Source organism: Pristis pectinata, chromosome 13 (genome assembly GCF_009764475.1).
Source record: "Pristis pectinata isolate sPriPec2 chromosome 13, sPriPec2.1.pri, whole genome shotgun sequence".
Classification (NCBI taxonomy): Eukaryota; Metazoa; Chordata; class Chondrichthyes; order Rhinopristiformes; family Pristidae; genus Pristis; species Pristis pectinata.
In genome coordinates this window covers 1,021,867-1,034,737 of record NC_067417.1, presented here as the reverse complement: position 1 = coordinate 1,034,737, position 12,871 = coordinate 1,021,867, and the positions used below count along the sequence as shown (strand labels likewise).

General features: G+C 53.1%; 1 protein-coding gene across 3 annotated transcripts in view; it reads left to right on the top strand.

The window, feature by feature from the left end:
- Positions 1 to 7,544, top strand: part of gpatch1 (G patch domain containing 1) — a 39,014-nt gene extending 31,470 nt beyond the window's left edge. For 2 of the 3 annotated variants that reach the window (XM_052028067.1, XM_052028066.1), the window contains exons 17-20: positions 2,147 to 2,275; positions 4,134 to 4,300; positions 4,564 to 4,682; positions 6,656 to 7,544. In XM_052028067.1, coding sequence (XP_051884027.1) covers positions 2,147 to 2,275; positions 4,134 to 4,300; positions 4,564 to 4,682; positions 6,656 to 6,686 — 446 coding nt within the window. In that variant the 3' untranslated portion in view covers positions 6,687 to 7,544. The remainder of the gene's footprint in view (positions 1 to 2,146; positions 2,276 to 4,133; positions 4,301 to 4,563; positions 4,683 to 6,655) is intronic. The other variant, XM_052028068.1, reaches the window with a different exon arrangement.
- The last annotated feature ends 5,327 nt before the right edge of the window (positions 7,545 to 12,871 follow it).

Genomic DNA, 12,871 nt, shown 5'->3' with positions numbered 1-12,871 from the left:
TGTGTCTGCCTGATGGAACCACTTCTATCCAGATGTCTCGCTATTTCTTCCTTAATGATAACTTCAAGCATTTTCCTGACTACAGACTGGCCTGTAGTTACCTGCCTTTTGCCTACATATTTTTTAAACAGTGGCGTGACATTCACTGTCTTCCAATCTGCCGGGACCTGCCCAGACTCCTTAGAATTTTGGTAAATTATCACAAATGTCTCCACTATAACTTCTGCCATTTCTTTCAGTACTCTGGGATGCATCCCATCAGGACCAGGGGACTTGTCTACCTTTAGGCCCACTAGTTTGCTCATCACTACCTCTTTAGTGACAGTAATTGTATCAAGGTCCTCACCTCCAATCACATCCATAACATCTCTCTTTGGCATGTTAGACATGTCCTCCACTGTGAAGACCGACACAAAATAGTTGTTCCAGGCTTCGGCCATTTCCAATTACTCAATATTAATTCCCCCTTCTCATCTTCCAAGGGACCTACGTTCACTTTAGCCGCCCTTTTCTGCTTTATATAATTATAAAAACTTTTACTATCTGTTTTTATATTTTGTGCTAGTTTACTTTCATAATCTATCTTCCCTTTCCTTATTGCTTGCTTAGTGGTTCTTTGTGGCTTTTTAAAGTTTTCCCAATCTCCCAGTTTCCCACTACTCTTGGTGACTTTGTATGCATGAGCTTTTAATTTGATGCCTTCTTTTATTTCCTTAGTTATCCAAGGCTGGCTCTCCCCACCCTTACTGTCCTTGCTTTTAACCAGAATATACTTCTGTTGAGCACTGTGAAAAATCTCTTTGAAAGTCTTCCACTGTTCCTCCACTGTCCCACCACACAGCCTGTGTTCCCAGTCTACGCTAGCGAACTCCTCCCTCATCCCGTTGTAGTCTCCCTTGTTTAGACATAATATACTGGTTTTAGAGTGAACTATTGCACCCTCCATTTGTATGAGAAACTCAATCACACTCTGATCACTCTTTCCAAGAGGATCCCTAACTACAAGATCATTAATTTTACCTGTCTCATTGCACAGGACTAGATCTAAGGTAGCATTTTCCCTTGCAGGTTCACTAACATGCTGTTCAAGAAAGCTATCACAGATGCATTCTCTGAAGTCCTCTAAGGACTGCCTCGACCAATTTAATTCGCACAATCTATGTGGAAGTTAAAGTCCCCCAAGACAACTGCCGTTCCATTCATCAAATATTTCTTGGTTTATTGCCTGTGCCACTGTAATGTTATTATTCGATGGCTTATGGACAACTCCCACCAGTGATTTTTTTCCCTTTACTGTTCCTAATCTCTACCCAGATGGACTCAACATTCTGCTCCTTAGATCTTGTATTGTCTCTCGCTATCGCCCTGATCTCATTCTGAATTAAGAGCGCTACCCCACCTCCCTTACCTTCCTGCCTATCCTTCCGTATTACCTGGTACCCTTGGATATTTCATTCCCACTCACCTCCACCCTGCAAGCAAGTTTCTGTAATGGCCACTAAATCATACCCCTTTGTACTGATTTGTGCCACAAGTTCACTGACCTTGTTTCGAATACTACGAGCATTCAGATAAAGTGCCCTTACACTCATAGTCCTTTAAGAATCTGGTAACCTTTGTTTCCTTTGCGTTTGACCTTTCTGTCCTCCACTCTTACTTTCCTCTTTTCTAACCTTTGCTCTGGTCTCTGCTTTGCTTCCCTCTGTCTTTCTGCATGGGTTCCCATTCCCCTGCCGTATTAGATATTGCCCCCCTGCCATATTGGACATCCCCCTCTGCCATATTAGATATCCCCCCCACCACATTAGATATCTCCCCCTGCTGTAATAGATATCCCCCCCGCCATATTAGATATCCCCCACCGTATTAAATAACCCCACCGCATTAGATATCTCCCCCTGCTGTAATAGATATCCCCCCTCACCGCGTTAGATATCCCCCCCCACCGCATTAGATATCCCCCACCATATCAGATATCTCCCCCCTGCTGCATTAGATATCCCCCCCCGCCCTATTGGATATCCCCCACCGCTGCATTAGATATCCCCCCTCTGCCATATCGGATATCCCCCCGCCGCATTAGATATCCCCCCCCCCCCCCCCCCCCCCCCCACCGTATTAGCTGAAGTTGGTCTGTTGTTTCCAGGTTCGGTGAAGGAGCTGGGTTTCCCAGAGAGAGGATGCGATGGCATGATACGGTCTGGGCAGTGCAGTCTGCAGACAGCCCCCGACACAGAGGAGTTTGGGCCTCGGCTGCCCCCAGCTCTGCTTCACGGTGAGATCAGAATTCCTGACAATGCCTCGTACAGCATGGGGAGTTAAGACCATAAGATATACTGAAGTGATTAATGAGGGTAGAGCTGTGGATGTTGTCTGCATGGATTTTAGCGAGGCGTTTGACAGGGTCCCTCATGGGAGGCTCATGCCAGAAGATTGAGATGCATGAAATCCACAGTGACTTGGTTGTTTGGATTCAGAATTGGCTTGTCCGTAGAAGACAGAGGGTAGTGGTTGATGGGACTTGCTCTGACTTGGAGGTCCGTGAGTAGTGGTGTTTTGCAGGGATCCGTACTGGGACCTCTGGTGTTGGATGACCTGGATGAAAATGTAGATGGGTGGGTTAGTGAGTTTGTAGACGACACAAAGGTTGGTGGTGTGGATAGTGTAGAAGACTGGCAAAGGATACAGCAGGATACAGATCAGTTGCAGATATGGGCAGAGAAATGGCAGGTGGAGTTTAACCAGCTAAATGTGAAGTGTTGCATTTGGGAGATCAAATGTAAAGAGACAGTAAACTGTTAATGGCAGGACCATTAACAGCATTGATGTGCAGAGAGATCTTGGGGTCCAAGTCCATAGCTCCATGAAAGTGGTTGCACAGATTGATAGGGCTGTAAAGAAGGCGTACATCATGCTTGCCTTTATTAGTCTAGGAACTGAGTTCAAGAGTCAGGAAGTTAAGTTGCAGCTTTATAAAACTCTGGTTAGGCCACATCTGGAGTATTGGATTCAGTTCTGGTCGCCCCATTACAGGAAGGTTGTGGGGGCTTTGGAGAGAGCGCAGAGGAGGTTTATCGGAATGCTGCCTGGATTAGAGGGCATGTGCTCTCAGCAGAAGGTGGACAAACTTGGGTTATTTTATCTGGAGGCTAAGGGGAGAGCTGATAGAGGTTTACGAGATCATGAGAGGCATAGATGGACAGCTGGTATCTTTTTCCCAGAGTTGAAATGTTTAATACCAGAGGGTGGACATTTAAGGAGAGAGGGGACAAGTTCAAAGGAGATGTGTGGGGCAAGTTTCTTTTACACAAGAGCGGTGGGTGCCTGGAATGCACTGCCAGGAGGCAAGTATGATAGAGGTGTTTAACAGGCTCTTAGGTAGGCACTGAATGTGCAGAGAATGGAGGGATGTGAATTTGTGTCGGCAGAAGGGATTCATTTAATTTGGCAGTTAATTAGTTTGGCAAAACATCATGGGCCTGTTCCTGTGCTGTAGTGTTCTATGTTCCATATAGAAGCAGAATTAGGCCATTCAGCCCATTGAGTCTGCTCCACCATTCAATCATGGCTGATTGTTTTTTGAACCCCATTCTCCCACCTTCTTCACCACCCTCCAGTGGAGAAGTTCCTCCTCATCTCGTTATTAAAGAGACATCCCTTTATTCTGAGGCTGTGCCCTCTGATCCTAGACTCTCCCACTGATGGAAACATCCTCTCCACGTCCACTCTATCCAGGCCTGTCAGTATCCAGTAGGTTTCAATGCAATCTCCCCTCATCCTTCTGAACTCCAGTGAGTACAGGCCCAGAGACGTCAAACTCTCCTCGTACATCAAGCCTTTCGTTCCCGGGATCATTCTTGTGAACCACCTCTGGACCCTCTCCAGGGCCAGCACATCCTGCCTTAGATACGGGGCCCAAAACTGCTCACTGACTGGATTACAGTGAATTCACTCCACAGTACGGAGGATAGGTGATCCAAGGAGAGGGCTTGGTCCTGGGACCCCCACCCACGGGGATCGGTCCTGGGACCCCCCCCCAGCCATGCGGATTGGTCCTGGGACCCCCTCACCCCACCCACGGAGATCAGTGCTGAGACCGAAGGTAACTCTAACTGTTGCCCATCGTATCTCAGGGTCCGCAGTGCCTGGATCTATGAGAGCAGAGACCCACATCAGCAGCACCACACACCAGGGGGAGAGAGAGCGACAGACCCACGTCAGCAGCGCCCCACACCAGGGGGAGAGAGAGCGACAGAAGCACAAGGATCGGCGGAAAGCTAAGAAGCAGAAAAAAGACTCGGTCAGTGCTGGGCCAGGGTGGGGGGGAGGGGGTACATCCCCATGGCTCGTGGTCCAGGGCAGAAAACCTGGGGAAGGGAGCTGTGGGCTCACTGCTGTCCTGAGGGAGGGTCACACTGTGGGAGGGACGGTACCGAGGGAGGGTCACACTGTGGGAGGGACGGTACCGAGGGAGGCTCACACTGTGGGAGGGACGGTACTGAGGGAGGGTCACAGCCAGTGAGGAGCCCGGTAGGAACGTTTGGTCTGTGTTGCTTCCTGTAGAAAAAGAAACACAAGAAGCACAAAGAACGACGGAAGGCGAGGGGCAAGAGCCCGGGGAGCAGCAGTGATGAGGAGGGAGGGGAGTCACGGCCCGTGCCCATCGTGGATCTGCTGAAGAGGTGAGCATCTGCGGGAGTCTTGGTGTAGGTGGCCACTGCCCTTGGGACAGTGATGTGTGCTGCCTCCTCAGGACGGAGTCCATTTTCTGTCCCAGCCCCTATGGCAGCTTGTCCACTGCTGGAACCATCAGCCGCGCCTGCTTTCCCTCAGGTCGGCCGCTCCCCAAACTACAGGCAGAGGTGGGCTGTACTCTAGGCCGTCCCTCCACCCCCCACCCCCACCCCCGCAGGCCGTGCTCTGCTTTTCTGCTCTCCCTATTGCAGTGGATAACCTCTCGTTGCCTGTCGGTGTTCCCCATCAGTTATCTGTCGCTCACCCACACAACCTATCCGTAAACTGTCCTCCACATCACTATCCACTTACTTACCTCAGCAGAGGGGTTGAGACCACGGAGTATCGGTTAAAGAATTCATGGTGTTGGAAGGGGAGCATTTTTTGCATCCAGTGTGTGATGGAGATGTGGAACTCGCTGCCTGAGGTGAAATATTGTAGAAAATGCCTCTGTGAGAATCCAGGGATGCATAGAGCTACAGATCCAGTGTAATCCAGTGATGTGCAGAGCTACAGATCCAGTGTGACCCAGTGATGTGCAGAGCTACAGATCCAGTGTAATCCAGTGATGTGCAGAGGTACAGATCCAGTGATGTGCAGAGGTGCAGATCCAGTGTAATCCGGTGATGTGCAGAGCTGCAGATCCAGTGTAATCCCCTGATGTGCAGAGCTACAGATCCAGGGTGAATCCAGTGATGTGCAGAGCTACGGATCCAGGGTGAATCCAGTGATGTGCGGAGCTACGGATCCAGTGATGTGCAGAGCTATGAATCCAGAGTACACCCAGAGCTACGAGTCATGGAGTTGTACAGTACGGAAACAGGCCCTTTGACCCAACTCATATGTGCTGACCAAGTTACCTAACTGAACCAGTCCCATTTGCCTGCATTTGGCCCATATCTGGGCACATGAATGTGCAGAGAACGGAGGGGTATGGACATTGTGTAGGTAGAAGGATTATTTTAGTTGGGCATTTAATTAGTTTAGCACAACATTGTGGGCTGAAGGGCCTCTTCCTGTGCAGGGACGTGCAGACGCAGGGACATGCAGGGCCACGGACTCAGGGACGTACAGTGATGTACGGGGCCACAGACACAGGGACGTGCAGTGACGTACAGGGCCACAGACGCAGTGATGTACGGGGCCACAGACACAGGGACATGCAGTGACGTACAGGGCCACAGACGCAGTGATGTACGGGGCCACAGACGCAGGGACGTGCAGTGATGTACGGGGCCACAGATGCAGGGACGTGCAGTGACGTAAGGGGCCACAGACGCAGTGACGTAAGGGGCCACAGACGCAGTGACGTAAGGGGCCACAGACGCAGTGACGTATGGGGCCACAGATGCAGTGATGTACGGGGCCACAGATGCAGGGACGTACAGTGACGTAAGGGGCCACAGACGCAGGGACATACAGAGACGTAAGGGGCCACAGATGCAGGGACGTACAGTGACATACGGGGCCACAGACGCAGGGACATACAGAGACATATGGGGCCACAGACGCAGGGACGTACAGGGCCGCAGATCCAGGGACATGCACAGCTGTGTCCAGGTGCAGGAGGTGGAGAGGTTGCTGCTTCCCCCTTTGCAAACTTACATACACCTGGTCCATCTGTAGTACAGCCGCACTGCTGTCCTGTGCTGACAATCTGTACACCTGGAGAAGAGGCAAGTCAGAACCCGACTGCAATCAGGTGTGGAATTCTCGCTCCCCGAGCAACAGAAGCAGCAGGGTCCCCGCGGGTCAGTGTGAACAGAAGGGGCGGGGTCCCCGCGGGTCGGTGTGAACACGGACGGAGCGGGGGTCCCGGGGTCTCTGCGGGTCGGTGTGAACACGGACAGAGCGGGGTCCCTGCGGGTCGGTGTGAACCTGCTCTTCAAGTCGCTGACGCCTTTGTTTTCCTTGTCTGCAGGTTGAAGAATGTTCCATTGACACAGCACTGAGAGGGGATGAGGTGCGATGGGCCAGAGTAGGGACATCGGCGCCTGGGTCCTTCCGCTCTGCTGACCGCTGGGCAGTCCGCACAGTGACCGGCTGAAGGGGGATGGAGACTGCTAACCGCTGGGCAGTCCGCACAGTGACCGGCTGAAGGGGACAGAGACTGCTGACTGAACAGCACCGGCCTTGCACAAGCTGATCAACTACAGCAGCATCACTGGTGGCTGCTGTTGTATCTGTAGGGATCCACAGTGGGAAACCCAGCTCAGCACAGGAGTGAGCGGGTCAGGGTGGGGGTGAAGGGTCTATGTGAGTGGGGGATGTGGTCTGTTTGTGTGTTGGAGTGTGTGTGTGTGTGGGGTGGGGTGTGTGGGAGGGTCTGTGTGTGTGGGGTGGGGGGTAGTGTACCAGGCTGTGACCTGGGACACTACTCCAGACAAACATCGTCTGACCCCACACCCACCCCTGCTCCATGGGACGGCAGGGTCAGCCCTCCCTCCACAACCCAGACCACTCCCCCCTTGCCTTCCTCCCGCTGCCACCCTCCCCCCCCCCCCCGCCCCCCCAGCCATGGTGTTGGGCCCGGGGGAGGGGTGAGTGATGACTGACCCCTTCCTGGCCTGTACCTTTCCCCTGGGGGGGGTGCTGGTGACATCTCCTCCATCTGCTTCACGTTCGGCTCGGGACTACAGGGGAGGCCGCGAGGTTTCAGCTGGTCGGGCAGCGTCTGTGGAGAGAGAAGCAGTATCGATGTTTTAGTTACTACAGCCTCTCGTCCCGCAGACTGTGAATCTCTTGTACAGTGAATCAGTGTTTGTACAGTTTCTGACCGGAGATTGAAATAAAATTGTCTCATTCACCAAGTCACCGAGGGCTGTAACAGCACAATGAAATACTTCAGCAAAGAGAAACTACTGGAGGACCTCAGCGGGTCCGGCATCATCTGTGGAGGGAAATGGATAGTCGACTGGGAAGGGGGAGGGATGGGTGGGGAGGGAACCAGCGAGTCATGGAGGGAGTGGTCCCTGCAGAAAGGGGTGGGAAGGGGAAGATGTGACTGGCAGTAGGATCACGTTGTAGCTGGCAGAAGTGTTGAAGTATGATGTGCTGAATGCATAGGCTGGTGGAATGAAAGGTAAGGACAAAGGAACTCTATCCCTGTTCTGTCCAGGGGAAGGCAGGGTGAAAGCAATGGACGAGATATGGTTGAGGGCTCCATCAACCACAGTGGGGGGGGTGGGGGGGGCACATTTCCTGAAAAAGAACCTCTCAGATGTCCTGGAGTGGAAGGCCTCATCTCAAGAACAGATGTGGTGGAGACAGAGAAACTGAGAAAGGAATGGTATCCTCAGAAGAGACAGGGTAGGAGGAGGTGTAGTCTAGGTAGCTGTGGGAGTCGGTGAGTTTGTTGTAAATGGCAGTGGATAGTCTGTTTTCTGAGATGGAGGCAGAGATCGAGAAAGGGGAGAGGGGTGTCTGAAATGGTCCAAGTGAATCTGAGGGCAGGGTTGAAGTTAGTAGCGAAGCTGATGAAGTTGACAAGTTCCGCACAGGTGCAGGAGGCAGAACCAATGCAGTTGTCGATATAGTGGAGAAAGAGTTGGGTAGTGGCACCAGAGTAAGTTGGAACAAAGACTGCTCCACATAGCCAATGAAAAGGTAGGCATAGCTGGAGCCCATGTGGATGGCCATGGCTACACCTTTGCTTTGTAGAAAGTGGGAGGAATTGAAAGAGGTGTTGAGGGTGAGCACAAGTTCTGCCAGGCGGAGGAGGGTGTTAGCAGAGGGGAACTGGTTGGATCCATGTTCTAGAAAGAAACTGAAATACATTCCCAGCAACCCAGGTCTGGCTTAATGGGAATCACAGGCATACGGAACAGATCACAGTCCCTGTGCCAAAGGGCTGAATGGCCTCTGCTATCTCTGTCCCAGCCCATACCATGTCCTATTTACACAGCTCCCACATGCCCGTTGACCCAGGTCAGCTTCCAAATTGACAACACTTTGATTTTAGAATTGTTGCCCTCACCTTCCAATCTCTGGGCCTGTACTCACTGGAGTTCAGAAGGATGACGGGGGGATCTCCTTGAAACCTCCCAAATATTGAAAGGCCTGGATAGAGTAGCCGTGGAGAGGATGTTTCCAGTAGTGGGAGAGTCCAGGACGAGAGGGCACAGCCTCAGAATAGAAGGACATCCCTTTAGAACAGACATGAGGAGGGATTTCTTTAAGATATCTTTATTAGTCACATGTACATCGAAACACACAGTGAAATGCATCTTTTGCGTAGAGTGTTCTGGGGGCAGCCTGCAAGTGTCGCCACACTTCCGGTGCCAACATAGCACGCCCACAACTTCCTAACCCATATGTCTTTGGAATGTGGGAGGAAACCGGAGCACCTGGAGGAAACCCACGCAGAAATGGAGAGAACGTACAAGCCCTTTACAGACAGCGGCCAGAATTGAACCTGGGTCGCTGGCGCTGTAATAGCGTTAGGCTAATCGCTACACTGCCGTGTGGCACAGTGGCACCGTGCTTGCCCAGAGATAGGTGAGCCTGTGGGATTCATTGCCACAGACGGCTGGGAGGCCAAGTCATTGGGTGTACTTAAAGCAGAAGTTGATAGGGTCTTGATTAGTGAGGGCGTCAAAGGTTACAGGGAGAAGGCAGGAGAGTGGGGATTGAGAGGGAAAAATAAATCAGCCATGATCGAATGGTGAAGTAGACTCGATGGGCTGAATGGCCTAATTCTGCTCCTGTGTCTTATCCATCCCTATTCCAAACCTCTCCCCCCCTCAGCTCCATGCCCCTACACCTCTGCGCAACAGCCATCAGCTTGGAGGTACACCACCACTGGCACCGTGCTCTGGAATTCCTTCCCTAAACCTCCACACCACCACCTTTTTACGGTGTTAAACTCTTTCACCAAGCTTCTGGTATCTCTGTGTGGCTCACTGTAACTCTGAAGGTAAGATCTGTGATAGGGCTGAGTCTAGGCAAAGACCAGTGGACACAGTTGGTGCCAGCTGAAGGAGGGGGTGAAGCTGTGTCCAGGGGAGCAGTGAGCAGGACATGTCAGTGGGATGGGAGAATGAAGTGTCAGGAGCGGCCTTGCAGACTGAACAAGTGTTAGCATTTATATGTTGCAAAATGAATTGAGCCTCGTTAATCAAAGGATTAATTTAATCTGATTAGGTAGTCACATTCCGAAGAATCTAGGGGAAAGGACTACACACTGAGAAAGCAGGGACGTGAGATTCTACAGACACTGGGATCTGGAGGAACTCATTGGTCGGGCAGCGTCTGTGGAGGGAAATAAACAGTCGACGTCTCAGGTTGAGACCCTTCGTCAGGACTGGAGGGGGAGAGGGCAGAAGCTGGTAGGTGATAGATGAATCCAAGTGCGGGGGAAGGTGGGTGGGGGGGTGGGGAAGGCAGGTGGGTGGGGGGGTGATGTAAGGGAGTGATGTGAGAAGCTGAGGGGTGCTGGGTGGAGGAGGCAAAGGGCTGACGAGTTTTATTTGGATGTTTTCACATCCAACACATTCTCCACAACTTCCACCACCTCCATCAGGATCCCACCACCCTTCACCCCCTCCCCCACCACTTTCCGCAGGGATCGCTCTCTCCGTGACTCCCTTGTCCACTCGTCCCTCCCCACTGATGACCCCCCCGGCACTTATCCCTGCAACCGTGCAGAAATAAGAGACTCCTTCAGCCCTTTGCCTCCCTCCACCTATCACCTCTCAGCTTACATCACTCCCTTTCATCACCCACCCACCCAGTGCTACCCCTGCCCCTACACCTCCTCCCTCGCCACCATTCAGGGCCCCAGTCTTTCCAGGTGAGGCAGCGCTTCACCTGTGAATCTGTGTCACTTATTGCACCCGGTGTGGCCTCTACTTTGGTGAGACCTGATGCAGATTGGGTGACCACTTTGTCGAATAACTTCACTCCGTCCTCCACAGCAGCCAGGGTCTCCCCATGGCCACCCACTTCAATTCCACATCCCACTCCCACACTGATACGTCTGTCCACGGCCTCCTCTACTGCCACGTTGAGGCCAGACGCAGGTTGGAGGAACAACACCTCATATTCCGTCTTGGGAGTCTCCAACCTGACGGCCTCAACATCAGTTTCTCCAACTTCCGGTAACCCCTCCCCTCTGTCTTCCCTCCCCCGCTCCTTTGTTTTCCCTCATTCCTGTGGCCCCTCACCCTCCCTCATGACCTGCCCATCATCTCCCTCTGGTTCCCCACTTCCCTTTATTCCATGGTCCACTGCCCTCTCCTACTGAATTCATGCCCCTCCCCCTCTCACCTGGACTCACCTATCCCCCACCTGCGTGAGCTCCTCCGCCTCCCCCTATCTTTTTATTCTGGCTTCTGCCCTCTTCCTCTCCAGTCCTCACACTCAACATCAGCAAGACCAAGGAACTGATTGTGGACTTCAGGAAGGGGAAGTTGGGAGAACATGCACCATTCCTCATTGAGGGGTCAGCGATGGGAAGGGTGAGCAGCTCCAAGTTCCTGGGTGTCAGCATCTCAGAGGATCTATCCTGGGCCCAACACATTGATGCAATCATGGTGAAGGCACGCCAGCAGCTCTACTTCATTTAGAGTTTGAAGAGATTTGGTATGTCACCAAAGACTTTTACAAGTTTCTACAGATGTACGGTGGAGAGCATTCTGACTGGAGCCTCCACACCAGGCGGTCATGCAACCAATGTGCAGGATCAAAAGAGGCTGCAGAGGGTTGTAGACTCAGCCAATTCCATCACGGGCACAACCCTCCCTGCCATCGAGGACGTCTTCAAGAGGTGGTGCCTCAAGAAGGCGGCATCTGTCACTAAGGACCCTCACCATCCAGGACATGCCCTCTTCACGTTACTGCCATTAGGGAGGAGGTACTGGAGCCTGAAGACCCACACTCAATGATTCAGGAACAGCTTCTTCCCCTCCGCCATCAGATTTCTGAATGGGCCATGAACAATACCTCCTTATTCCTCTTTTGCACTAGTTAAACCATAGAACCATACAGCACAAAACAGGCCCTTCGGCCCACCATGTTGTGCCGTCCATCAAACCACCCTCACACTACCTAACCCCTTCCTCCCGCATATCCCTCCATCTCACATTCCTCCATGTGCCTATTCAACAAACTCTTGAACCTGTCCAATGTAAACTTATATTTGTAACTTATAGTAATGTTTATGTTTTGCACCCTGCTGCTGCCACAAAACAACAAATGTCACAACATGTCAGTGATAATAAATCTGACCCGAAACGTCGACTGTTTATTTCCCTCCATAGATGCTGCCTGACCTGCTGAGTTCCTCCAGCGCCCTGTGTGTGTTGTTACATTGAGAAAGCTGTAGAGCCACAGGACCAGGACAGTGCAGTGTTACACAGGAAGGTGTTATACAGTAGGGATAACACAGGTAGGGCAGTGCGGTGTGACACAGGTGGGGCAAAACGTAGCGGCACAGCGGTCACTGGACGAATGGATCGCTGAGCCAGAGATGTGGATGACAGTGGGGAATTTACATTTAATGTGATTAAATAGATTATGAATTTTAAAGATGCAGTTCACTCTAGGTCCCACACCCCTACAGGGGCACAGGAACGAGGTCAGGGCGGGACGGCAGGGCTCTCGGGCTGGGCCATGGGGATGGGTCCCGGGTCTGGGCAGCACAGCGGGACCGGCCATTCAGCCCACCGATTCCGTGCCAACCGTCGGGCGCCGATCCGACACCCACACACGGGTGGGGATGGAGAGAAGCCGGCGGGGAGGTGGTGGGTGTGTGGAGGTGACGGGGGGGAGGGGGAGGGGGAGGGGGAGGGGGAGGGGGAGCCCGGGGGGGGGGTGTGGAGGTGACGGGGGGGGGAGGGGGGAGGGGGAGCCCGGGGGGGGGGGGTGTGGAGGTGACGGGGGGGGGAGGGGGAGGGGGAGCCCGGGGGGGGGGGTGTGGAGGTGACGGGGGGGGGGGGGAGAAGCCCGGGGGGGTGTGGAGGTGACGGGGGGGGAGGGGGAGGGGGAGAAGCCCGGGGGGGGTGTGGAGGTGACGGGGGGGGGAGGGGGAGAAGCCCGGGGGGGGTGTGGAGGTGACGGGGGGGAGGGGGAGGGGGAGAAGCCCGGGGGGGGTGTGGAGGTGACGGGGGGGAGGGGGAGAAGCCCGGGGGGGTGTGGA